Source organism: Pleurodeles waltl, chromosome 8, assembly GCF_031143425.1.
Source record: "Pleurodeles waltl isolate 20211129_DDA chromosome 8, aPleWal1.hap1.20221129, whole genome shotgun sequence".
Taxonomy (NCBI): domain Eukaryota; kingdom Metazoa; phylum Chordata; class Amphibia; order Caudata; family Salamandridae; genus Pleurodeles; species Pleurodeles waltl.
Window position 1 is genome coordinate 448,828,539 of NC_090447.1, and position 24,658 is coordinate 448,853,196.

The 24,658-nt window shown below is 43.6% G+C and overlaps 1 protein-coding gene across 2 annotated transcripts in view; it reads right to left on the reverse strand.

Moving 5' to 3' along the window:
* The window catches only part of MRPL30 (mitochondrial ribosomal protein L30), a 240,122-nt gene that overhangs the window by 130,062 nt on the left and 85,402 nt on the right, over nucleotides 1–24,658 (reverse strand). For both annotated transcript variants that reach the window (XM_069204380.1, XM_069204379.1), the window contains exons 4-5: nucleotides 18,257–18,403; nucleotides 5,549–5,622 (exon numbers count right to left, since the gene is read on the reverse strand). In XM_069204380.1, coding sequence (XP_069060481.1) covers nucleotides 5,549–5,622; nucleotides 18,257–18,403 — 221 coding nt within the window. The remainder of the gene's footprint in view (nucleotides 1–5,548; nucleotides 5,623–18,256; nucleotides 18,404–24,658) is intronic.

The window sequence follows — 24,658 nt, forward strand, 5'->3', positions numbered from 1 at the left end:
CCTCAGCTTCTTCTGTCCAGTCGAAGCTTCTTTGCACCCGCAGCTGGCATTTCCTGGGCATCTGCCCATCTCCGACTTGCTTGTGACTTTTGGACTTGGTCCCCTTGTTCCACAGGTACCCTAGATTGGAAATCCACAGTTGTTGCATTGCTGGTTTGTGTCTTTCCTGCATTATTCCTCTAACACGACTACTTTGTCCTTAGGGGAACTTTAGTGCACTTTGCACTCACTTTTCAGGGTCTTGGGGATGGTTATTTTTCTAACTCTCACTATTTTCTAATAGTCCCAGCGACCCTCTACAAGGTCACATAGGTTTGGGGTCCATTCGTGGTTCGCATTCCACTTTTTGGAGTATATGGTTTGTGTTGCCCCTATCCCTATGTTTCCCCATTGCATCCTATTGTAACTATACATTGTTTGCACTGTTTTCTAAGACTATACTGCATATTTTTGCTATTGTGTATATATATCTTGTGTATATTTCCTATCCTCTCACTGAGGGTACACTCTAAGATACTTTGGCATATTGTCATAAAAATAAAGTACCTTTATTTTTAGTATAACTGTGTATTGTGTTTTCTTATGATATTGTGCATATGACACTAAGTGGTACTGTAGTAGCTTCACATGTCTCCTAGCTCAGCCTAAGCTGCTCTGCTAAGCTACCATTATCTATCAGCCTAAGCTGCTAGACACCCTATACACTAATAAGGGATAACTGGGCCTGGTGCAAGGTGCAAGTACCCCTTGGTACTCACTACAAGCCAGTCCAGCCTCCTACAGAGGGTACTCACTGAGATACTTTTGGCATATTGTCATAAAAATAAAGTACCTTTATTTTTAGTATATCTGTGTATTGTGCATATGACGCCAGTGGTATAGTAGGAGCTTTACATGTCTCCTAGTTCAGCCTAAGCTGCTTTGCCATAGCTACCTTCTATCAGCCTTAGCTGCTAGAAACACCTCTTCTACACTAATAAGGGATAACTGGACCTGGCACAGGGTGTAAGTACCTCTGGTACCCACTACAAGCCAGGCCAGCCTCCTACAGATGTTCCCCCTCAAAGAGCAGGTTGAGGCAATGGTGTAGAACATTTGACTTGAAGCAGGAGACACTGAGCCATACATGTTGATGGAGCAGAACACTGGAATTAATCTCCTGAGCAGCGGTGTCTGCAGCATCCAGGGCACACCTGATTGCTGTATTAGAAATCCGTTTGCCTTCTGTGACCAACTCACACCCTTACGGTGCTCCTCTGGGAGATGTTGATGGAGCTCCTCCATTTAGTCCCAGGGGGCCTGGTCATACCTAGCAAGCAAACCAATGGAATTGGAAATGCTCCAGTGGGTGGCAGACTGCATGCGACATGCTTACTAGCCGCATGTATCCTTTTGCTCTCTTTGTTCAGCAGAGGTGTTTCACTGGTGCCCTGAGCATTTGCTCCCTCATGAGGGGTATGAACCATAAGGAATCCAGTGGGAGTTGGCCTCTAATGTAGATGGGATCTGAAGGGGAGGCTTTATATTTCTTGTCAATGTGGGGGATATGAACCCAGGCTTTGACAGGTTCCTTGAAGATGTCAGGTGCAAGCTTGAGCATCCCCTTTAGCATAGGCTTATACTGAATGGAGTGATGGGTTGAGGATACAGTTTCAAAGAGGAAATCTTCTTCAACAGGCTCTTTATGCATTTGCACAGGATAATAGGCAGTGGCTCTACCTAGAACCTCCTGGTAGGAGGTGGAGTAGCCCAGCGGGGAAGGTTGGGCAGGGTAAAGTTCAGTATCCATAACCTAAGGTGAATCCACATCGTAAGAGTCGAAGGGATCTCCCTGAAGGGGCATTTCATATGTGACCCCTCCCCCCCACCACCATGTTCACCCATGTCAAAGTGTGGTGACACCTGTGGAGTGTAGGATAGTGAGTCATGCAGAGAAGGAGCTAGGGAAGGTCATGGTGGGCTGAAAGAGGGTGGTGGGAGACAAGGCTCGGGAAGAGGACTGGTGGCTTTATCCTGCTTCTCTAGATGGTTTGGTGGAGGAGGGGGCTCAAGAGCTTTTTCAAAGCTGAACTGCCTCTTAGCAGGCCAAGTGACTGGTGCCAGAGGCTGTATGAGGATTTGGCCAGTTTGGGGGTAAATGACTATCTGCCTCTAGTGAACATCAAGTTCATCCTCTAGTTTCTGGAGGATCGGTCTGAAAGCCGCGAGGGACGCTTTTGCAGTCTGCACCAAATTTTTCTGCGGTGGTGCCGACTTGTGTTTTGGATCGGACAGTCAGGTTAGAGTGAGCCGGAGTGAATGGCGCAGAGAGAGTCAGCTTCTTGATTTTCTTAAGCGCCTAGCTAAAGTTGGGTGTGTTGTCCAAAGTCGGCGGTCAGTGCCAACCATGGCCCGAAGGCAGTGGTAGCACAGAAGCCTGCCTCTGTGTGTCCAGAGAGGCTGAACGCACTTATGAGGTGGAAGCTTGGAGCAGTGTCAAGGGGGAGGGGGAGCTGTTCTTCTGACCTGTTGAGCCGACGGAGGTGTTCAATTTCAAGATCAGAGACATAACTCTCTTAGGGCGCTAAAGCCTCCTCATCAGCAGCCAAAGGCTCAGAATGATGTTCCTCCCTGAGGTTCTGGGTGACGAAAGAGGTCTGAACTATCTTTGCCATACTGTGGAACATGTGAGTTGATGGGCCCCGGCGGTCTTGGAGAGTCTTTTGCTCCGAAGAACCAGCACACGTCGCAAGAGGCCTTGCTGTGCTCAGGTGAGGGGATAACAGTACAGACCTGAGTATTCTGCAGGACACCGAGAGCAGCATCGAAAATGCCCCCGTTTAACCACAGGTGAGCCATGGTGGGAGTGGATCGAATAGAAGGGTAAGAAGCCCAGACAGGTGAAATCTCACAGCGGGCCAGAGTCAAACACAGAACCCTGGACGAAGCTGCAGGCGTCGACCCGATATAAAAGAAAGGGGAGAATGCAATCCTAATACAATAGAGACAGTGGGAAAGGAACCGTGAGGATGGAAAAGAACACTGACTGAAATGATCTGGAGCACACGTCTGAACCAGACTGCAGCAAGAGAACAATCTAACAATGGAGCCAATAACCATGCACATTGCGAGTAAGAGGCTGAGTCACAGTACCTTGTGACTCAAGAAGAATTCTCTGAAGAAAACCAACTTGCACACATCCGAGTCCAGCTCTACATGGAAAGGGTATGCGCACAGCCACACATTCCTCGAACAAAACGTTTTGCTAACTCTAACTAATTTATAACCTTTGTTAATTTCACAGAATTTCAATGTTTTTTTTATTTTTTATAATGAAACAAGTGTTTCAAATTATTTAGTGGAGTGTTGTTAAGTGGAGTACAGTGTCATACAGTGGAGTGTTTACGAGTGGACCACAGTGGAGTGGCATACGTGGAAATGTGTAGAGTGGACTGGCATAAAATGGAGTGGCATAAAGTGAATTGGGCAAAGTAAAATGGCACAGAGTGGAGTGCTGTACAGTGGAGTCATGTGGAGTTGAGTGGCATAATTTGGAATATCGTAGAGTGGAGTTGGGTAAAGCACAGAGTGGCATACAGTTGAGTGGCATGGAGTTTAATAGTGTAGGACGGTGTGGTATAGATTAGAACAGCGTAGAGTGGTAGAGTGGAGTGGCGTAGATTGGAGTGGCACACAGTGGAATAACGTAGAGTGGAATAGTGTAGAGTGGAGTGGCATACAGTGGAGTGGTGTACAGAGGAACAATGTAGAGTTGAGCGGGGTAGAGTGGAATAGCATAGAGTTGAGTGGCATAGAGTGTCTTACAATTGAGTGGCGCTCAATGGAGTGGTGTAGAGTGGAATAGCATAGAGTGAAGTGGCGTACAGTAGAGTGGCACAGAGTGGAGTGGCGTAGCATGGAGTGGAGTAGAGTTAAGTGGCAGAGTGTGGAATAGAGTAAACTGTGGTGCCATAGAGTGGAGTGGTATAGAGTAGAATTCCATAGAATGTAATACTGTAGCGCAGAGTGGCGTACACAGGAGTGGCGTAGTGTGGAATGGAGTGGAGTGGCACAGAGCTATATAGCGTAGATAGGATTCGATAAGAGTGTAGTGGTGTGTGGTGTAGTAGAGTGTAGCTTAAAGAGACATAGAGCGAGTGCCTGAACTGATGTAGATGAAATTAGTCAGCAATATAGATTATGTGGTGGGAAAGCTAACTGTGGTGTTAGCTGTAAATTGGTTAAGTACTGTTAAAGCTATAAGTGAGAAACAATTATATACTGTTTTGCGGTATACTGCGTTAGTTTCGTGGTATACCGAGGTATATGCTGATCACAAGACAGTATATCATTGGCCAATGGCTGCCTTTACAAAAGTAAGAGCAGGCATTAAGTTTTCACCACACTTTGTGGGTTACGACCTTAGATATGGGTAAGCAGTAGGTCTTATTGTTGTTCCCTACCTATTCCCATTTTACTAAAGTGGGAAAAGGTAGGGAAATATATGTTATATATATATATATATATATATATATATATATATATATATATATATATATATATATATATATATATATATATATATATATATATATATATATATATGTTTTTCAAAGTTTACCAAGTACCATCCTAGTACCTACAAAGTACTGCAGTAGTTAAAAAAAAAAATACATTGTAGTACACTTTACTTGTGAAATAGTGTGTTAGAGTGTAACTCTTTAACAAATTATATATTTTTTTTAAGTCCTGTGGTACTTCCTAGGTGGTATTGGGGTACTCGGTGACCTTTTTTTTTTTTTTACTTTCGGATCGTATAAATATTTTTCCATACCTCTTACTACTCTAATAAAGTGGTATTATGTAGGGAAAAATATAACACCAACTTTTCACCCATAACGAAGGCTGTAAATCAAGAACACAGCCAAAGTGTGGGTAAAGCAACACGGCTGCCTTTTACTTTTGTAAAGGCAGCCATTACCCAATCATATACTGCCTTGACATCAGCAAGTACCGCAAAATTTCACAATTTTTGCGGCCTCGGACATCAGTACGTTTAAATGCCTTATAACCTTAAAAATAGTTTCCCTACTTGCCCGTACTACCAAGAAAGGATCATCTGCACACCATAATCTATCATCCTGCCAAATTTCATGAAATTCTGACTAGATGTTTGGCCGCCACGCGCTAGTACACATCTATGGAAAATGCATTGTTGGAAAAACGTGTTTTGGAACCTCCCTTTTTTCTTTGCACCCCATTGACCAGTTTCACGAAACGTCAGCATCATCCACCAATGTAGTAAAGACAATAGGTCAGCAAAGATATGCAGAAATTCACCAAACGGGCACAGAATTATTAATGGTAAAAAATCTGAGGAATTCCTATCACTGGGAATCTCGTGGGTATACAATGGAAAGAGCTGACTGGGACATTCGGTAGGTTAGAGTGTCACAGTAGTTCAAGGTCAAGAGATGCCAACTGCCTTTCAAGAGTTTCAGTGCTGGAAGGCTCGTTGCTAGACGTATTAAATTATGCCATTTTGGCTAGTTTCAAGAAGGTAACCTACCTGATCAAGTGTTTGATGATCTTCAGTTTTGCATTTATGGAAGGGATATTCTTATGCACTCTTTGGTGAAGCTTCTGTAAATATCAAATATTAGAAAACCTTTACTAACAGGTGACAGTGAGAAATAGCTGTAACAAAAACATACATGCTCTGATCATTTCAACTGTAAGCATCATAGTAGTCAGTAGAAACTTTGGGCCAGGCTCACAAAAACACCATAAAACTGTGCAAGCTTAGACTTAAGATGTTGGTTTACAGAAATGTAAGACATGATTCACAAAACACTGCGGTATCAATGATGTTTAAACTTTTTTTTTTACTTCATGAGCATGCATTTGTAGTGTCTAATGTTATATGGGTATAGTACCTGTGCATCACATAACATTTCCACTAACTGTAGATTTCGCTGAGGAAACAACTTTTTTTTCCGTTTTAGGGGGATTTCACCCAGAGGCAAAATTATGTAACAATGAGGAACTTCACAATTTAACAACCTTGTAAAGTTCATCAACTTCACAAAACTCATTAATAATCCAAACACCCCTAGTAACATCTGCATGCCCAGGGTTACAGTATTTATGAAAACTTCCACGTTTTTTTCTTCAAATGGAACACATTTTAACTTGCTTGTCTTTCTTCACCCCCATACCCCCACGAGCGCTCCCCTCCAAAAAAAAAAACTTGCACAATTTGGGGTGGTTCTTGTATTTTCTTATAGTCCCTGGCTCTCTCAAGTTTAATATTCAAGTCTGATGTGTAGATACATTTTTGTGAATACACAGTAATAAACAGTTAAGGGAGTTAGCCTTAATTGCTCGTGCCACTCGGTTGTCAACACCCACTAGGAGTCATGATTAAAAAAAATTGTCTACTTAAGCAAATTCCAGCACGTCCTACCTTTGTAAATCATGATTTGACTTCAAGTATGGAATGTTTGACTTGTTACCTTTTGAGAACAGGAACCTTAACTTTTGCTAAATTTCTTCACAGTCATTATTTCCCCAAGACTTGTGACCTGTGTACTTTGCATTATTAACACAATGCTTGTTTTAAGATCAGATCTTTTTTTTTTATATAAATTAACTCTACATGGGAAAGCACTTCTACAAGCTGGAACTATATGACAAGCTGAACAATTCAATGGATAAACCTTTACCTAAACTTCATTTCGAGATGCTGGTGACTATCCATCACTGCATTGGCAAGAGGTGAAATTTGAACAAAAGTAAATGGAAGGCTGCAGGAAGCTTTTCAAAGCGTTCCTGTGCTGTCAGGGGTTAGGAGGCCCAAATTATATCAAACAAAGCTGTTTACCACTGGTATCCTCTGGACTTAACCTTAATACTGGAACGAAGGCCGAGCACCAAGTCCACTCATATGGCACTTGACCCTCAGACTAGCGAAATCGAGCAGTCCAAGTGTTACTCAAGGACGTTGTGGGGGATTAGAGAGTCAGAATTCTAATTAAATCAACGCTTAGCTAATGCTTAATCTTTAACAAAAAGTATTTTTGCTTAATTCACTCTCAACGTCCTGTGGTACAGAACATTGCAAAAGATCACAAACGAGGTTGGGGCATGCTAGTACCTCTCACTTTCAAATGGTAATACAACCTAGAGTTTTCCTGTGGAACAACCCCTCCCAATAATCCCTGTTCAACACTCACAGCATTGTCTCTGAGATTCTCCCCAGCGGGAAATAAAATGCAAAACGTCTAGTGAGGTAAATGGCGTGGATAAATTGTTACCTTCCCACTAGTATGGCTCCATTTTCCCTGGATTGAAACCTTTATGTTGTTCATCGTTGGTTACTGTAGCCAACGCCTGCGGTTTATGGCATGTTGGTGGGCAATGCAGCTCTACATGGTGTTTCAAGCATACCTCAAGGAGTAAGAGTCTCTTCCCAGCCCAATCTCAAAGATTAGCACCTGAAATGTGTAATGCCAGCACAGTGTCACAGGTAAGCATAGGAAGGGCTGTCATCAGTCTAGGAGGTGATCGCTGATCTGCAGTACTTACAGTTTGGAGAGTCTTGCAGCTTGAGATATTACAGAGGCCAGGCACAAATCCACCACCAAAACAAGCTAGGTGCCCACCCCAGGTTGTCACGCTGAATACTAAGTCAATGTTGCAGGCCGCTCTATTGATGCAGTTCACTTCTTGAAGCACTCTTGCTTCAACAGCCTTGTCGCTTCTTGGTGCTTGATTATAGCGTCAGAACTCAGACAGACTTGAGTTCCAACGTACCCTACATCCACAGTGGGTAGACAGTCACAACACACTGCATGACACTTCTGGGACTCACCTTCACAGAGTGGTGCAGGTCCCTGTATGGTACTGCAGTGAACGTCTTCGGATTGCCCCACCTCAGCATATTTATGATGTCCACTTCTGACTTTCTCATCTGCAACCACAGTTTACAGAACCACTGTGCTATATTGGGAGCTGCCTTCTTTTTCTAATATAAGTCTATCAAGCATTTTAGTCACTATCACCATGTGCTACAGAAGACTGGCATTGGTGTGTCCTAATAAACTATTTTTGGGTGAGAAGGCACAGCAAAATAAACTGCCCCTATAAGGCTTAGTACCTCCTTCCAGAAAACAGTGATGTCTGCACACTCTTATTTATATACATTATGGAGCCTTTCTCGTTTGGGCATCTGCAGCATATATCAGATGTGGTTGAGTAAATTTGCTGCAGTCTCTCGCATTAGATACCCTTTATACATGATATTGTAAACAGATTCTTTATGTGAAGTGTTTTTGTACATTTTGTATATATTTGAGTATATACCTTGCCACGTTCTTCAAGTTATCTCGGTTTAGCATTGTGACTATCTATCCCAAAACTTCCATTGGGACCCAATTGCATTATCCTTTAGGAGTTTATAAATACTAGTGATCATTCCTCTGGTCTCCACAATTTCTCTGTAGGCATCTCCCTGACAGCAACTGTTTTATAGAAAGGATGCACAAATCAATGCCATATGCGTAAACACTGTATAATCTAGCCTTCGTTACAATTTGGAAATCATTTATATGTTGCTCAAGTCATTTTATTGCACTTTGCGTAAACATGTCTAAAATTGTATGGCATTCTCTCTCTCTTTCTATAGTATGAAAACTTCATCTAACATGGCTGGGTAAAGTCAGGGGTTTCATGAATAATGTTATTAGGGGACAGAAGGTTGTTATTTTACCCTGCTTCATTACTTTATCCCAATTTTCCAGGACCATTTTGACTGGCAGAGAAGTATAAGCATTTTGTGATCTCCCATCTTTCGTTAGATAATTCGAGATCCCAAACTGATTTGTATTTGACCACTTTTTCCATGCAGAGCTATTTCTGTTTCCCTGGCAGTCCATTCTAGAATTACCCTTAAATGAGCAGTTTGGTAATAAGCTATGATATCAGGGCATGCAAAACCTCCTTCATCACGGGTCATTTTTAAGATTTTGCATGCACTCTAAGCTCTCTTGCCTGCACATATAAAACAAATCAAGTCCATCTGCAAAGATTAAAGGTTCAGTTTCTAAACAGCACACTAGAAAGGTCTAGAATAAGTAGAAAAGCAGTACGACATTCATTTTTAGAACATGTAAATGACTTGAACACCATACATAAGAGAGGTGTCCAGTAGCCCATCTGAAGGGGCAAGTTACAGTTAATTGCTCTTAGTTTTCTTGATAAAGTTAGATTCAACATTTCAGATTTCTGTGGGTTAATTATAAGTCCAGAGACCTTCTCAAGTGTGCTCAATGTTATTGCTGAAAGGAATTATTTTGGGTTTGAGAGTGGTAGAAGGATATTGTTCGCAAGTAGGCAAATTTGATCTTGCCCTCTTCAAGTGTTATCCCCTTTTGCAACTGGCAAGGTCCATCCATTCATTCATTTTGGGGTCAAAGTCTATCTAATTTAATACATTTTCCATGTATTTCCAACTAACCATGTCAAATATCTTCACGGCATCTAAGTTAACAGGCGGGCAGGTATTTCTTCCCTATACATTTTTCAAGCAGGTGGGCTACTTGTCTTGTAGTGTCAATTCCTTGTCTATATTTGATGAATTCTGTTTTGTGTGAGTCAACCAATGGTTTCAACCTTACTAGGGCCTTGGCAAAAAGATTAGCAAATATTTTGACATCAACATTTAGGAAACCTATTGATTTATATGCTCAACATTGCTTAGGATCTCTTCAAGTTTGGTGGATAAGAGCAATGTCAACTTTCCACATTGTAGGGTAGTCTTCAGATGTACAATCAAAGGAGTTAAACAGGGATAGCATAGGCTGTGCCAAATAGGAGAAAACAAAGCTATAGAATAGCACAGTACACTCACCCAAAATAGAAGGTTTATCTACATTTGTCTCTTTTAGGACTCTTTTAATCCCAAAGAATTCAATTGGTCGATCTAGATCCCAGTGGTGCTGGAACAACTTTTAGCGTGGGGGTGCTGTCATTAATGTTAGTAAGTGCAAGTGTCACTCAAAAAACAAGTATAGCAAATGTACCACACCTACTCAGCAGGAGAGTGGTAAGGTTGTGGTATGTAGCCAGTGGTGCATTTTGGAGCACTAGTGATGTAGCCTGTTGTCATTTACAGACAGCACTTTTAGCATTGAAATATCTCTAAATTTGCATAGACACGTATGCTAAAAGAAAACCTCCCGCGCTTAGTGGAGGAGGGTTCCCTGGTTTGGGACCTCCCGGTACCAACTATCCCGCCCACTATCGCCCAGGACTTATACCAGGCACTAACAGTGGAGAAGGTGGATGCCGCCATTAAGGAGCTTAGTAGGGGTAGAACTGCCGTACCAGATGTAGGAGGCTGACCTGGCTTGTAGTGGGTACCAGAGGTACTTACCTCTCTTTGCCAGGTCCAGTTATCACTTATTAGTGTAGAAGAGGTGTTTCTAGCAGATAAGGCTGATAGAAGGTAGCTATGGCAAAGCAGCTTAGGCTGAACTAGGAGACATGTAAAGCTCCTACTATACCAGTGGTGTCATATGCACAATATCATAGGAAAACACAATACACAGATATACTAAAAATAAAGGTACTTTATTTTTATGACAATATGCCAAAAGTATCTCAGTGAGTAACCTCAGTGTGAGGTTGAGAAATATACACAAGATTTATGTACAAAAACCAAAATTATGCAGGTTATAGCAAGAAAAGTAATGCATGCAGTGTAAAGTTACAATAGATTGCAATAGGAGCACATAGGTATAGGGGCAACACAAACCATATACTCCAAAAGTAGAATGCGAACCACGAATGGACCCCAAACCTATGTGAGCTTGTAGAGGGTCGCTGGGACTGTAAGAAAACAGTGAGGGTTAGAAAAATAGACCACCCCAAGACCTTGAAAGGTAGGTGTAAAGTGCACCTACAACCCCCAGAGAGCACAGAAGCCATGATAGGGGGATTCTGCAAGGAGAACAAACACCAGCAATGCAACAACAGTGGATTTCCGGACCTGAGTACCTGTAAGACAAGGGGACCAAGTCCAAGAGTCGCGACAGTGTCGAGAGTGGGCAGGAGCCCAAGAAATGCCAGCTGAGGGTGCAAAGAAGCTGCCACCTGTTGGAAGAAGCTTGGTGTTCTGCAAGAACGAAGAGGACTAGGAGCTTCCCCTTTGGAGGATGGATGTCCCACGTTGTGAAGAAGCTTGCAGAGGGACCGCAAACAAGCCTTGCTAGCTGCAAGGGTCGGGGTTGGGGTGTTTGGATGCTGCTGTGGCCCAGGAGGGACCAGGATGTCGCCACTTGGATGAGGAGACAGAGGGGGCACCCAGCAAGTCAGGGAGCCCTCACAGAAGCAGGCAGCACCCGCAGAAGTACCTGAACAGGCACTTAGAAGAAAAGTGAACCGGAGTCCACCCGAAGTCACAAAAGGGAGTCCCACGACGCCGGAGGACAACTCAGAAGGTTGTGCACTGAAGGTTAGAGTGTCGGGGACCCAGGCTTGGCTGTGCACGAAGGAAATCCTGGAAGAGTGCACAGGAGCTGGAGCAGCTGCAAATCACGCGGTACCCAGCGATGCAGTCTAGCGTGGGGGAGGCAAGTACTTACCTCCACCAAACTTGGACTGAAGAATCACTGGACTGTGGGAGTCACTTGGACAGAGTTGCTGAGTTCCAGGGACCACGCTCGTCGTGCTGAGAGGGGATCCAGAGGACCGGTGATGCAGTCTTGTGTTGCCTGCGGTTGCAGGGGGATGATTCCGTCAACCCACGGGAGATTTCTTCAGAGCTCCTGGTGCAGAAAGGAGGCAGGCTACCCCCAGAGCATGCACCACCTGGAAACAGTTGAGAAAGCCGGCAGGATGAAGCAATACAAGGTTGCTAGTAGTCGTCTTGCTACTTTGTTGCAGTTTTGCAGGCGTCCTGAGCAGTCAGCGGTCGATCCTTTGGCAGAAGGTGAAGAGGGAGATGCAGAGGAACTCTGGTGAGCTCTTGCATTCATTATCTGGTGAGATCCCCAAAGCACAGACCCTAAGTAGCCAGAAAAGGAGGTTTGGCTACCAAGAAAGGAGGATTGGCTACCAAGAGAGGTAAGAGCCTATCAGAAGGAGCCTCTGACGTCACCTGCTGGCACTGGCCACTCAGAGCAGTCCAGTGTGCCACAGCCACCTCTGTTTCCAAGATGGCAGAGGTCTGGGACACACTGGAGGAGCTCTGGGCACCTCCCCTGGGAGGTGCAGGTCAGGGGAGTGGTCTCTCCCTCTTCCTTTGTCCAGTTTTGCGCCAGAGCTGGGCTGGGGGATCCCTAAACCGGTGTAGACTGGCTTATGCAGAGATGGGCACCATCTGTGCCCATCAAAGCATTTCCAGAGGCTGGGGGAGGCCACTCCTCCCAAGCCTTCACACCTATTTCCAAAGGGAGAGGGTGTTACACCCTCTCTCAGAGGAAATCCTTTGTTCCGCCTTCCTGGGCCAGGGCTGCCTGGACCCCAGGAGGGCAGAAACCTGTCTGAGGGGTTGGAAGCAGCAGCAGCTGCAGTGGAGACCCCGGAAAGGCAGTCTGGCAGTACCCGGGTTCTGTGCTAGAGACCCGGGGGATCATGGCATTGGGGTGACAATTCCATGATCTTAGACATGTTACATGGACATGTTCGGAGTTACCATTGTGACGCTGTACATAGGTAGTGACCTAGGTACAGTGCACGTGTGTAATGGTGTCCCCGCACTCACAAAGTCCGGGGAATTTGCCCTGAACGATGTGGCGGCACCTTGGCTAGTGCCAGGGTGCCCACACACTAAGTAACTTTGCACCCAACCTTCACCAGGTGAAGGTTAGACATATAGGTGACTTATAAGTTACTTAAGTGCAGTGGTAAATGGCTGTGAAATAACGTGGACGTTATTTCACTCAGGCTGCACTGGCAGGCCTGTGTAAGAATTGTCAGATCTCCCTATGGGTGGCAAAAGAAATGCTGCAGCCCATAGGGATCTCCGGGAACCCCAATACCCTGGGTACCTCAGTACCATATACTAGGGAATTATATGGGTGTACCAGTATGCCAATGAAAATTGGTGAAATTGGTCACTAGCCTGTTAGTGACAAATTTGGAAAGCAGGGAGAGCATAACCACTGAGGTTCTGGTTAGCAGAGCCTCAGGCAGACAGTTAGGCATCACACAGGGAACACATACAGGGCACATACTTATGAGCACTGGGGCTCTGCCTGGCAGGGTCCCAGTGACACATAGACTAAAACAACATATATACAGTGAAATATGGGGGTAACATGCCAGGCAAGCTGGTACTTTCCTACACCAGACGGATATCCAATAGAGTACTATAAAAGGTTTAGCTTTTTACTGGTACCTCACCTCCTGAATTTGTATGGTGAGACCCTGTCGACAGGGGCCTTTCCCCCTGAACTTGACTGTGCCACTATCGTGGCCCTGCCCAAGGAAGGGAAGGCTCCAGACCATTGTGTGTCATATCTGCCAATCTCCCTCATCAATGGTGATATCAAAATATATACCAAAGTACTGGTGTTCCATCTTATTCGTACGCTAACCCACCTCATTGTAGCTTTATGCCCGGCAGGAGCACGTGTCATTGCATTCGACGAGTTCAGGTGGCCCTATCTCCTGGCTCTTGCTCCAGTAGTCCCCTGGCCCTTTTCCTCATAGATGTTTCATAAGGCATTCAACAAAATTTCATTGGAGTACATGGAGGTAATCCTGGCATGTATTTGGGTTTGGGTCATTGCTCCGCCGGATGATCCTTCTCCTGTATCAACACCCCATGGCCCAGGTTCGGGCAAATGGGGTGCTCTCCCAGACATTTCCAATTCAATGGGGAATGTGGCAGGGGTGCCCCTGTCCCCACTGCTCTTCGAGTGATTGAGCCCCTTGCATGCTTATTGCGGAGCAATCCTCTGATTTGGGGCTGGAGGTGGGGAGATGGGGAGGAAGATAGGGTGGTGCTGTATGGGGACGACGTCTTGGAGTTTCTTAGTGATCCACCCGCATCGGGACCCTGATGCGTGGAACTACTGGAACGGTTTGGAGAGGTGTCGGGACTCTGGATCAATGCCCAAAAGTCTACACTGGTGGAGGTTAGGGGGGGTGCGGAGGGTCGACAGTGGTGTTCTCAAGTCCTAGTGTGGAGGAATGTGTTTAAATAGTTGGGAGTCCACGTTTCCCTTCTGCCCGACTTAGCGTGGGTACTAAATTTTGGAGATTTGTAGGCGCGTCTGGACAGGGACCTGCAGCATTGGAAGGATCCCTGTTATACACCCTTGGCCGCACTGCCCTCCTCAAAATGATGTGCTTCTCCAATTCCTGTACGCCCTCACAAACTACCCTTACCAAATACCAAGGGCGTAGTTCCATACTCTCACTTTGAAATTTACCAACTTCATTTGGAATGGAGGGCGGCACAAAGTGGCTTTTAATACCACACGTAAATCCCTGTATGAGGGGGACATGTGAGTCCCAGATCTATATATTTACTACTTGGCCGCCCAGGTGGTGCCCATAAATGACTGGTTTGCGGGAGGTTGGGACAACTGGCATATTGACTTAAGGTCCATGAGGTGGGCTTTGGAGGCCTACTGGGTATGCTTTATGACAGCAGGATTCCTGTCCAGAATGCGTCTTGCACCCAGGTGGCGGTAGGTTGCTGGAGGGTGGCCCTAAAAATCATAAAATGGGATCGGTGCTTTACTCGAATGACTCCACTGTGCCACAGAGACTGGCTGCACCAGCTTACTACCTTAAAGGGCTCTCAGCACTGGGACTTAAATAGGGGTGACCTACTTCGGGGACCTGTATACAGGGGACAACCTTATGTAATTCCAGAACATGACAGAACACTATGGGTTACACTAGACAATTCTTCCGATACCTGCAGCTGCGTCATGCCCTGGTTGCACACGTTTCAGTGAATATCCAAGCTCCCCGACTACAGCATGCTTGAGACAAAATTGTTAACTGGGAGCCTGGGGAAGAAAGCACTGTCCCAAGTCTATAAATCTCTACTTACGAATGCCCCATATGCGTTTGACAACCAGCGACAGAGGTGGACGCAATGGGTCAGGGAGCTGGATGATGACGATTGGTAGGAGGCACTATTAGTCCCCCAGAGTTAGTCATCTCAGCTAGGCAGCGGATGGTGCAGTTCAACTACCTTCAAATAATCTTACTTGACCCCTGTAATAATGTTGAGGTTGTCGGGCGGAGCGAGGGTCGCCTGTGCTAGGTGTGGTCACCTGGGGGGAGACTTCCTCCATGTGACTTGGAGCTATTCCCAAATACGACCCTTTTGGGAGGGGATTGGCAAGGAAATAGCAGAGATCCTGGGACACTCTATAGATTTAGGCCCCAAGGTTGCATTACTGGGACAATTGGAGGAACTTTGGGGGGCCCTTTGCTGAACGGACATTTGTGGGAGTTGAACGTCTTGTCTCTAAGAGAGATATTGCTCGCAAGTGGAGGCTTCCCGGGGCTCCTTCGCTGGTGGGATGGAGGGAGGGGGTCGATTGGTGTGCGCAACAAGAAACGCCGATCTATACAGCGCGATGGTGCCCCAAAAAACATGATAAAATAGGGGGGAAATGTTGGGCTTACCACAATGTTTTATTGTAATGCACTACCAAACACTGGTTGTCCAGCCTTGGATTGTGTCCTATGCTCTGTACCTGTATTATTGATGTTGTTGGAACTCACTGTGTGTGTAATGTTCTTTAACTCAATGAAAACAATAATAATAAATTTGGTTCTTAAAAAAAAAATGCATAGACCCACATTATTACTGGTAAAACTATATTGCCCACAAACAATAGTGTATGATAATCAAGTTTCGTAGAATATTCATCCATTTGCACATCACCAAATAAAGTGTCCCAATTTGTTTTCATCCTATTAAATGCTTGTTTCCATCACACTTCAGAATGATAAAAAATGTACTAAATTTGCGCTTTCCTAACTACTGATACATTTTGGAATATGTGGACAATTTACAGGTATTTAAATGTTGTGTATTAGAAAAAACTGACATCATCTCACTTCCTATACCCCAGCAGGATTGACACATAGATCACTTTTACAAAAACATTTCCCTTTGTGGGCAGAGAAATAAAAGTAAACGCCAGTTTCCGAATAAGATTTAATTTGTCAGAAGACATAGCCTGACCTTTGTCTTTGAATGAAGCAGACGTGACAAGATAAACACACAATTTAAATGCATCTTTATTGTTTCATTAACATTCTGAACTACAGCATGATTATTTTTCAGGGCGCTGCAGCACCGCTTGCACCCCTACTGACAATGCCTATTAGGGGTTCCACTGTTTCAGAAATAATTTTCTCTCTCTTTGTCATCTTGTTAGTAAAGCTGTTGGAAGAACTGTTTAAATGCTTCTCTTGTTTCCTACTCCTTCTGAGTAACTGATCCCTCTGCAATTTGATTATTTGAAATGTATCTTTTGGCCTTCTGGATTTGCAGTTATCAGGCCAAGAGTGTCTCCACTTTACTACATTTTTCCAAAAAGTCTGTCCCAACTTCAATAGTGTTCACTGTGCTCCACCAGTGTCCAACTGAAACGGATGACAAAATCCGTGAACCAAATGGTTCCCCTATAAATGTTCCTTATCACAACCCTTAAATGGCCCTATAATAGTGGCACAGTTCCCTACTGGTAAAAATACACTAAGTAAATTCACATACTCATGCATATATATTTCAACATATCGTTTCACATAAACTTGGTAAAGAGCCTTAAAGGATTTCATATTTCAAATTTATTACACATATAAACCTTTCATAGTAAAAACAAAGTTCATCATGTTAATGTTCTTGTAATCTTTAATATACAATGGTGTTTACACTTGTCATTTTAGTGTTAAAAATTCACCAGGAGGTAGTCCCAATATTCCTCCATCCCGGCAAACAATAAATAAATAAATATTGATACAAGGACATTAATATGTTTGTAGAACATTTACTTGGCCTCCTCGTATAGTTAAAAGAGGGGGACTCTTGTTTTTCTAAAGTTGTCAAGTCGTCCAGTAGCTAACCACTAACAGGCTTTGATTCTTTTGGCGACTGTCATTGTCATAGCTTCTCCTCTTATTGCTGCCTTCAAGGCGTCCAAAGAAAACCTCTTCATTGTTAATTTAGAAAAAACAACTATTTTATGGGCTAGTGCCTGTTTTGTGACTGAGTCTCTAAATAGTTCCAGGCAGATTCACCAGAAGTTTGCAAACTGTAGTCTGTATTTCCAAATGGCCCCTATATGCCCAGTCAGATATTTAAATATCAGAAATGTCTGCGGAGATTAGTTTTTGCATCATATGCTTAGACATAAATATAAAGACAATACAGGAATATGACCTATGATCATGAAAGTAAAAGGAGACATACTTTGTGTCAACATGTAAGGCAACTTAGTTATTGCTAATCTGTGGGGTACAGACAATGTGTTAACATGACTAATGATATTATGAAATCACATTGAAAAAAATCAGATCACAATCTCTTAAAACAATCTCAAACTATATGTGAATGAGGTACCTTCTCACATAGTACATAGGGAAAACTTGGGCAGGGATCCCACTGTATACCCAAGCTGCAGGCAATTTAGTATTTCATTTAACATGGGTTTTTATAATGAGGCAATGTAGAATGAGAAAAACCCTGATAATGGGAGCCAAGCAAGTATTATCTTGGGCCTGAAAGGTGGTGATAGGGCGATAGAAGAAACTGGGACAATGTTGTTGCAGGAGGAAGTTAGAATTATCAATGATTACCACAAAATATCCAGTTTATGGATTTTATGTATAACCTAAATGACAGTGATCAAAAAGTACATGAAAAAGATTCTAGCGCGATTTGAAATTCTCTGTGTTGTTGGTTCTATAAAGGTACATATGCTTTGTGAGTTTTCTGTCAAAACAACAAGAGAGAGGAAAGCTCACTAAGGTGCCCACAGAGAAAAATGAGTAGCAGGCTGAAGGAAAAGGTTTGGCTAAATAACCAACATACAAGACTCTGAGCAAAAAAAGACCATCACGCTAAATGTCTGAGAAGAATTCCATGTGTAACAAGAGTAATAACATAAAGGAACAGCAACAGAAAAAGAAGAGCAATAATTAATATGTAATGCTCAAGTACACCTTGTCAAATTGGAATTAATTTTCTAAATCAACAGTTTTGAAAAAATATGGAAACTACGATTAAACTGAGTACCTTATTCAAGCCAAGCTCTTGCAGGATCTTTTTTTCCCAGTATGGCCTTGCTATTCCAGATCGAATTCTGGTAATGAGATGCAACTTGTGTGGTTGTTGTGGGTCACCTCCATATTTCTCATGATCTTCTGGACGAACTTGAAAAACCTGAGGGAAAATTAAATTCACAAGAAACCATCTTCAAAACACAACTGATAATTTAATATTTACCTTATCAGATGTGACTAAAGTAATGCTTCTGAACAGACTATAAAAAGTTGACCATTATAACAAAATGTGTGCAATTTGCACTGGTGTTCACTTGTATGCTTCTAGAAGGCTGTGCAGTATCATGGCTTTTTTTCCAACCAACACTCTCCTACCCCAACTGACCTTTGCCTCTGGTCTTGGTCCAAAAGGACTACTTTAAAGCAGTGTGGGATTTGATTTGATTCCTAAATCAAGGTCTCATGCAGGGCCCTTCCTTCTGGGGCTATAAGGGAACATTTCAAATGGGAAGTTTCCTGGTCTCTCCTCCTGCATTAAAAGTATGCGAGGTCAGGCACAGGGGTGCGATCAGTGATTTGTCAATTTTCCTGCTTCCTGTCTTTTACAAAACCAGTTGGTGGCAGAATTTTTCTGGAGTGTTCAAGAAAAGGAAACATCATGGCAGCAATCAGCATTAGATCACATCATCTTTGGAAGGAAGCCCCTCCCTTTAAAAATTAGTCGAAAATAAATGCTTGTGTGTATGTGGGGGGTGTTAGGGGGTTGTGGTATATTCTAATGATACAAATATGATGACTGCTGCCTTAAATATTTACTGTCAAACATTACTGAATATGAATGAACTAAAGCATACTGGGTTGGACTTCTGATGGCTCCCTGCAAAGACTTTTGTAACCTCCATTTTATTCATTTTGAAGGCAGTACATTTAAAACCACTAAGCAATCCCATGCTGTTGTAGAACCATTGCATTACAAACAGACGTGAATTGGCAGTCATACTTGAGACACACTGTAAATAGTGTTAGGGGTCAGTAGATTCTTAGCGAATTGTATATGCATCATTCGTGCATCAGGATAATCCGAACACAATGTATCTTCAGTACCATGGCTGTTAATATTCTAAGCTGTTACACAAAACAAGTGTTGCCTCTAGGACCTAGTTAAAGTTAACACTGTTTGACATAGATTTTGGTATACTTGCTGAGGGGGTTACATGTTACAGGGCTGTACATACTTAAAGTAAAAATTGCAACTTTCCCCACTTAGTAGGTAAACCAATGTGTTACCAATTACAAGACAACCAAGAACATCCCCCATCACCAAACTGTGCATCAAGGCAGGGGTGTAAGTGCACTTCATGTTACTTGTTCGCAGATTGTGTTGCTGTGATTCCGGTAAAAGAAGCAATCAGTATGTGACTTAAGTGTTACATATGCCGAAGCGTGACTCTCCGAACACGAGGTGTCATGTTGTGTGTCTGAATAATCAGGCAGTGTGAGGGGATGTAACACACATTATGCCCCAAAAAAATCTTAGAGCTATGAAATCACCACTGTTTCTAAGAGATGGCAGCAGACAAAGGAGAGTAGTATTTCATCCTATCAACTCAATAGTAATATTTATGTAGGAATCGGACTTGTTCTCAGTGTAATGCTACACTCTCTACTGGTGTCTGTTTTATAGCCTATCTATACCATCTTGCTACTGTGTGGGCGAGTGATGATGCCCAGTCCATAGCAATCACCATTTTGACTGTTAATAGTGCCGCTTTCATGAATTTGTTACCCACCTTTCAAGTTACGGGGCAAGCCTAACTTCCCAGCAGGCAATGTCTTGGAGTGTGTCAGAAAGTTCTTCCAAGGGTAAGTTTGAGTTGTGAGGTAATACTCTCCCAATAAGAGGTCAATGCTGACCATGTGAAAAAAATACCCTGGTTAGATGAGATCTATGTAAATAATTAATCTGAGTGTATTTGAAATTATGGTTGTGTGATACCCTGCAAGTATATCATAGGATTCATGACCGGTCTTTCTACTCAATGTCAATATCAACAACTGTGACTCATTCAACCTTTAGGTCGTTTAGATTTGTTCTGGTCATGTTAAAAAGGGCCCAGCAGAACTAACTTTTCTTGTGCTTGCTGTGACCCGTGGTGTAAATTAGTTGGAGGACTTCATGTTGCTGAAACTTTGAATCTGGGTCTTTCCAAGTTGCCAGAGGAGTTGCCCGCTCAGCAGCCCGTCATTGTAGATTAGTTCAGAGTGTTTTAAGTCTTCTTGACTCAGACAAGTCCCTACCGTCTCCATTCCAGGCCTCATCCATGTACACATCTGTGCTGCTATGAAACAGTCTCTAGCTCTGGTAAACCCTACAAAAACAGTCACTGGCGCACAAGGTGGTGGCCCTTTAGTCTTCACCAGCACAGATTTCCAGTTGTGTACTTCAGTTGCAGATAGTCCCAGCCTATGTTTGGAAAGGGGCCATGAGGACAGCAGTTCAAATGTTAGCGGTATTTGCAGCACAGACGACTCGGTTAGTCCTATATTTATCAGGTGTATTCCATCTGCCCATGTGGAGATCTACTCCATTAGCACAGCCAGGAAGTACAAATCTGACTGGCAGTCTCAACCTGCTTTTGTCTTTTAGCAATTTCTGCTTGGCCAGACCCATCCTGTGCCTGAGTGAACCCCAAATTGAATCTTGCAGCATAGCACCAAATTCCTTAAAAAAGGGCCAGGGTACCTGTTTTGGGAGAATAGCCTAAAGAGCAGGACCACTTTTGGTAAAGCAATGCGCCCAATCACTGACCAAGGTACAGATTTCCAAAACGCAATGTTTTGTTTCACTGCATTGATTGATTTCGCTATGAACCATTCTCTCATGCCTTTCTCTCTGGGTATATTTGAACTCCTAGGTACCTGAATGCCTATGCTTTCCATGATACTCCCTGCTTTGTAAATACCCAAGGAGTGTGAACAGCACCAGGCTGCACAGGCAATGCACAAATCTTATTCCAGTTGACATGCAAATGCTGCTAGCATGACTGCGGCTACTGGTATGCCAGGCACACTATCTCTGGCTACAGGTATGCCAGGCACACCATCTTTCAGAAACAACAGTAAGTCATTTGTGTAAAGTGAAATCATGTGTATCTTATCCCAAAGGTCAAAGCCTGCTGCGCAACACACCTGTTGTGTCGCCATCGCCAGGGTTTCCATCACCAACTATGTAATAAATAGGGTTTGCTCTACAAACTATATAATAAATAGACTGCAGGTTGTGAAAAACGCTGCTGCACGCCTGCTTATGAACACACCCAGACATTTGTTGGCTAAACCAGCACTGGCCTCTCTTCACTGGCTCCCAATTAAACAACGGATTCATTTCAAGGCTATCTGCATGACACACAAAGCCCTTCATAACAAAGATCCTATGTTTCTTAGGAAGATTATCACACCCTATATCCCTCAGAGGGTAGTTAGTTCTTCATCTGCCTCACTGGTGATCATACCTTGTTTCAAGAAAGTAACTTGGTGAGGTAGTTCTTTCTCAGCTAAAGCCGCATACCTCTGGAACTCGCTCCCTCTGGATCTCCGGCAGGAACAACTAGAATCTGCATTTCGGAAGAAGTTGAAGACATTCTTGTTCACAGCATAGACCATGTCAGAGTCTAATTCCCCCACCTTAGCGCTGGGAAGCCCCCAGGTAGCCATGCCCTCTATAAATTCATTAAACTTAATTTATTAAACTTAATTCATTAAACTTAAACCAACGCAAATCCTTCACTGTTCCTCAGCACACAAAGAACCCCTCTGATATCAGTCTCCCTTTTAAGTCTGGTTGTGGGACTTGAATAAAGAATTTGAAACTATGCTACAATTTGCTGACAAAATCAAAAGCTTTATTAATGTGTTTTTTTTCCTGGGTATAACCCGTTTTGATGCTGGTGTATGAGGTAATGGAGCTGTGGTTGAATTCTGGTGGCCAGTACTTTGCTAAGAATTTTATAATCTGTGTTTACCATAAACAGTGGTCTATACGATGCTTTATCAGTGGGGTCATACCTGGGTTTTGGTAGAGAGTCTATTAAGGCTTTGTTTCTTAATGTGGCGGTGGGGAGCCATGTTCTGATGCTGGAGTGAACATTTGCATGACAAGCAGAGCTAGGATGTCTACGTATGTCTGATAAACTTTAATGGGTAGCCCCTCCATGTTCAATACATTACCAGCTGCCAGTTCATGTATGGCGTCCGACTTCACTTTGGGTTCTAGGGAGTCTTCATCTGTTCACATGACAAGCATGGCATTTGTTCAGAGTGTAGGTAGTTTGATATGGCTCTTCAGTTGTCACCTCCAGTGTTATAGTAAAGCTCTTTATACTACATTAGAGACTCCCTCTTAATGCCCTCCTTTGTGCAGATTCTGCCTTGTGTGCTACTTTTGAGTACAGTTATTGGTGTGCTTTGGAGTTCTGGTTTTATTAGACAGGCTAATAACCTACCTGCCTCATCACTTACTGTGTGTACCAGTTTGAGAAGTTCTTTCTTGTCAAGACAGTGGACTCTTGCTAGTAATTCTGCATACTTTTCCCTGCAGCTGTTTCTGCCTGTTATGAGTTGCGTCTATGCTGGTCACCAGCAGCTTAAGTGTTGTGTTCAGCTGTGTGAGCTCATTCGCTACTGCATTCCTAACCCCCACTGTTGCCTTAATGCCGTGGCTTCTGATCACAGTTTTAAATGCTTCCCATTGAACTAGCTTATTAGAGGCAGTTTTGTCATGCTCATCAAAATAATTATTTATGGCTTTCCTTACAGATTCGGGATTTAAAATTTGGTCTGAAGTATCCATGATTGGATAGAGGTTTGTGCTGCTCCTCACATAATGTTTAGGCTTAATGGGCTGTGGTCCGATTCCTACCTAGATATTCACCATGGGCTGTTAACACTATGTGTTGGAAGCACATTATACCATCCAGCATTACATGTAATTAATGCATTGGGAAATTAATAATCTGTCAGTGGTGAATGTAGTTGTCTCTATGTGTCTGCTAAGCCCCACTGCTGTTATCAAATGTTAAACTCCTTATAAGCTCTGATTATTTGTGCCCCTGGCAGTGTTGAGTGGGACTTAACTGTGTTGATGTTTCTTCTAAAAATTTGAGTTGTTCAATATTTGGTTGTTTCATAAATTGCCCCTAGCACTGTTTCTAGCCTGTCTAGCCTCCCATGAACGAGGACCTATCTAATGTCTGTGTCAATGCATGGGTCATGTGTAGGAGGCTGGCCTGGCTTGTAGTGGGTACCAGAGGTACTTACACCTTGTACCAGGTCCAGTTATCCCTTATTAGTGTTGAAGAGGTGTTTCTAGCAGTTTAGGCTGATAGAAGATAGCTATGGCAAAGCAGCTTAGGCTGAACTAGGAGACATGTAAAGCTCCTACTATACCACTGGTGTCATATGCACAATATCATAAGAAAACACAATACACAGAGTTACTAAAAATAAAGGTACTTTATTTTTATGACAATATGCCAAAAGTATCTCAGTGAGTACCCTCAGTATGAGGATAAGTTATATACACAAGATATATGTACACAAACCAAAATTAGGTAAGTAATAGCAAGAAAAGTAATGCAAACAGTGTGAGATTGCAAGAGGAGCACATAGGTATAGGGGCAACACAAACCATATACTCCAAAAGTGGAATGCGAATCACGAATGGACTCCAAACCTATGTGAGCTTGTAGAGGGTCGCTGGGACTGTAAGAAAACAGTGCGGGTTAGAAAAATAGCTCACCCCAAGACCCTGAAAGGTAGGTGTAAAATGCACCTACTACCCCCAGAGAGCACAGAAGTCGTGACAGGAGGATTCTGCAGGAAGAACAAACACCAGCAATGCAACAACAGTGGATTTCCGGACCTGAGTACCTGTAAGACAAGGGGACCAAGTCCACTAGTTGCGACAGTGTTGAGAGGGGGCAGGAGCCCAGGAAATGCCAGCTGAGGGTGCAAGGAAGCTGCCACCGGTTGGAAGAAGCTTGGAGTTCTGCAAGAAAGAAGAAGACTAGGAACTTCTCCTTTGGAATATGGATGTCCCACGTCGCGATGAAGCTTGCAGAGGTGTTCCCACGCAGAAAGACCGCAAACAAGCCATGCTAGCTGCAAGGGTCGCAGTAGAGGTTTTTGGGTGCTGCTGTGGCCCAGGAGGGACCAGGATGTCGCCACTAGGAGGAGGAGACAGAGGGGGCGCCCAGCAACTCAGGGAGCCCTCACAGAAGCAGGCAGCACACACAAAAGTACCTGAACAGGCACTTGGAAGGAAAGTGAACCGGAGTCCAAGCGAAATCACAAAAGGGAGTCCCACGACGCCGAAGGACAACTCAGAAGGTTGTGCACTGCAGGATAGAGTGTCGGG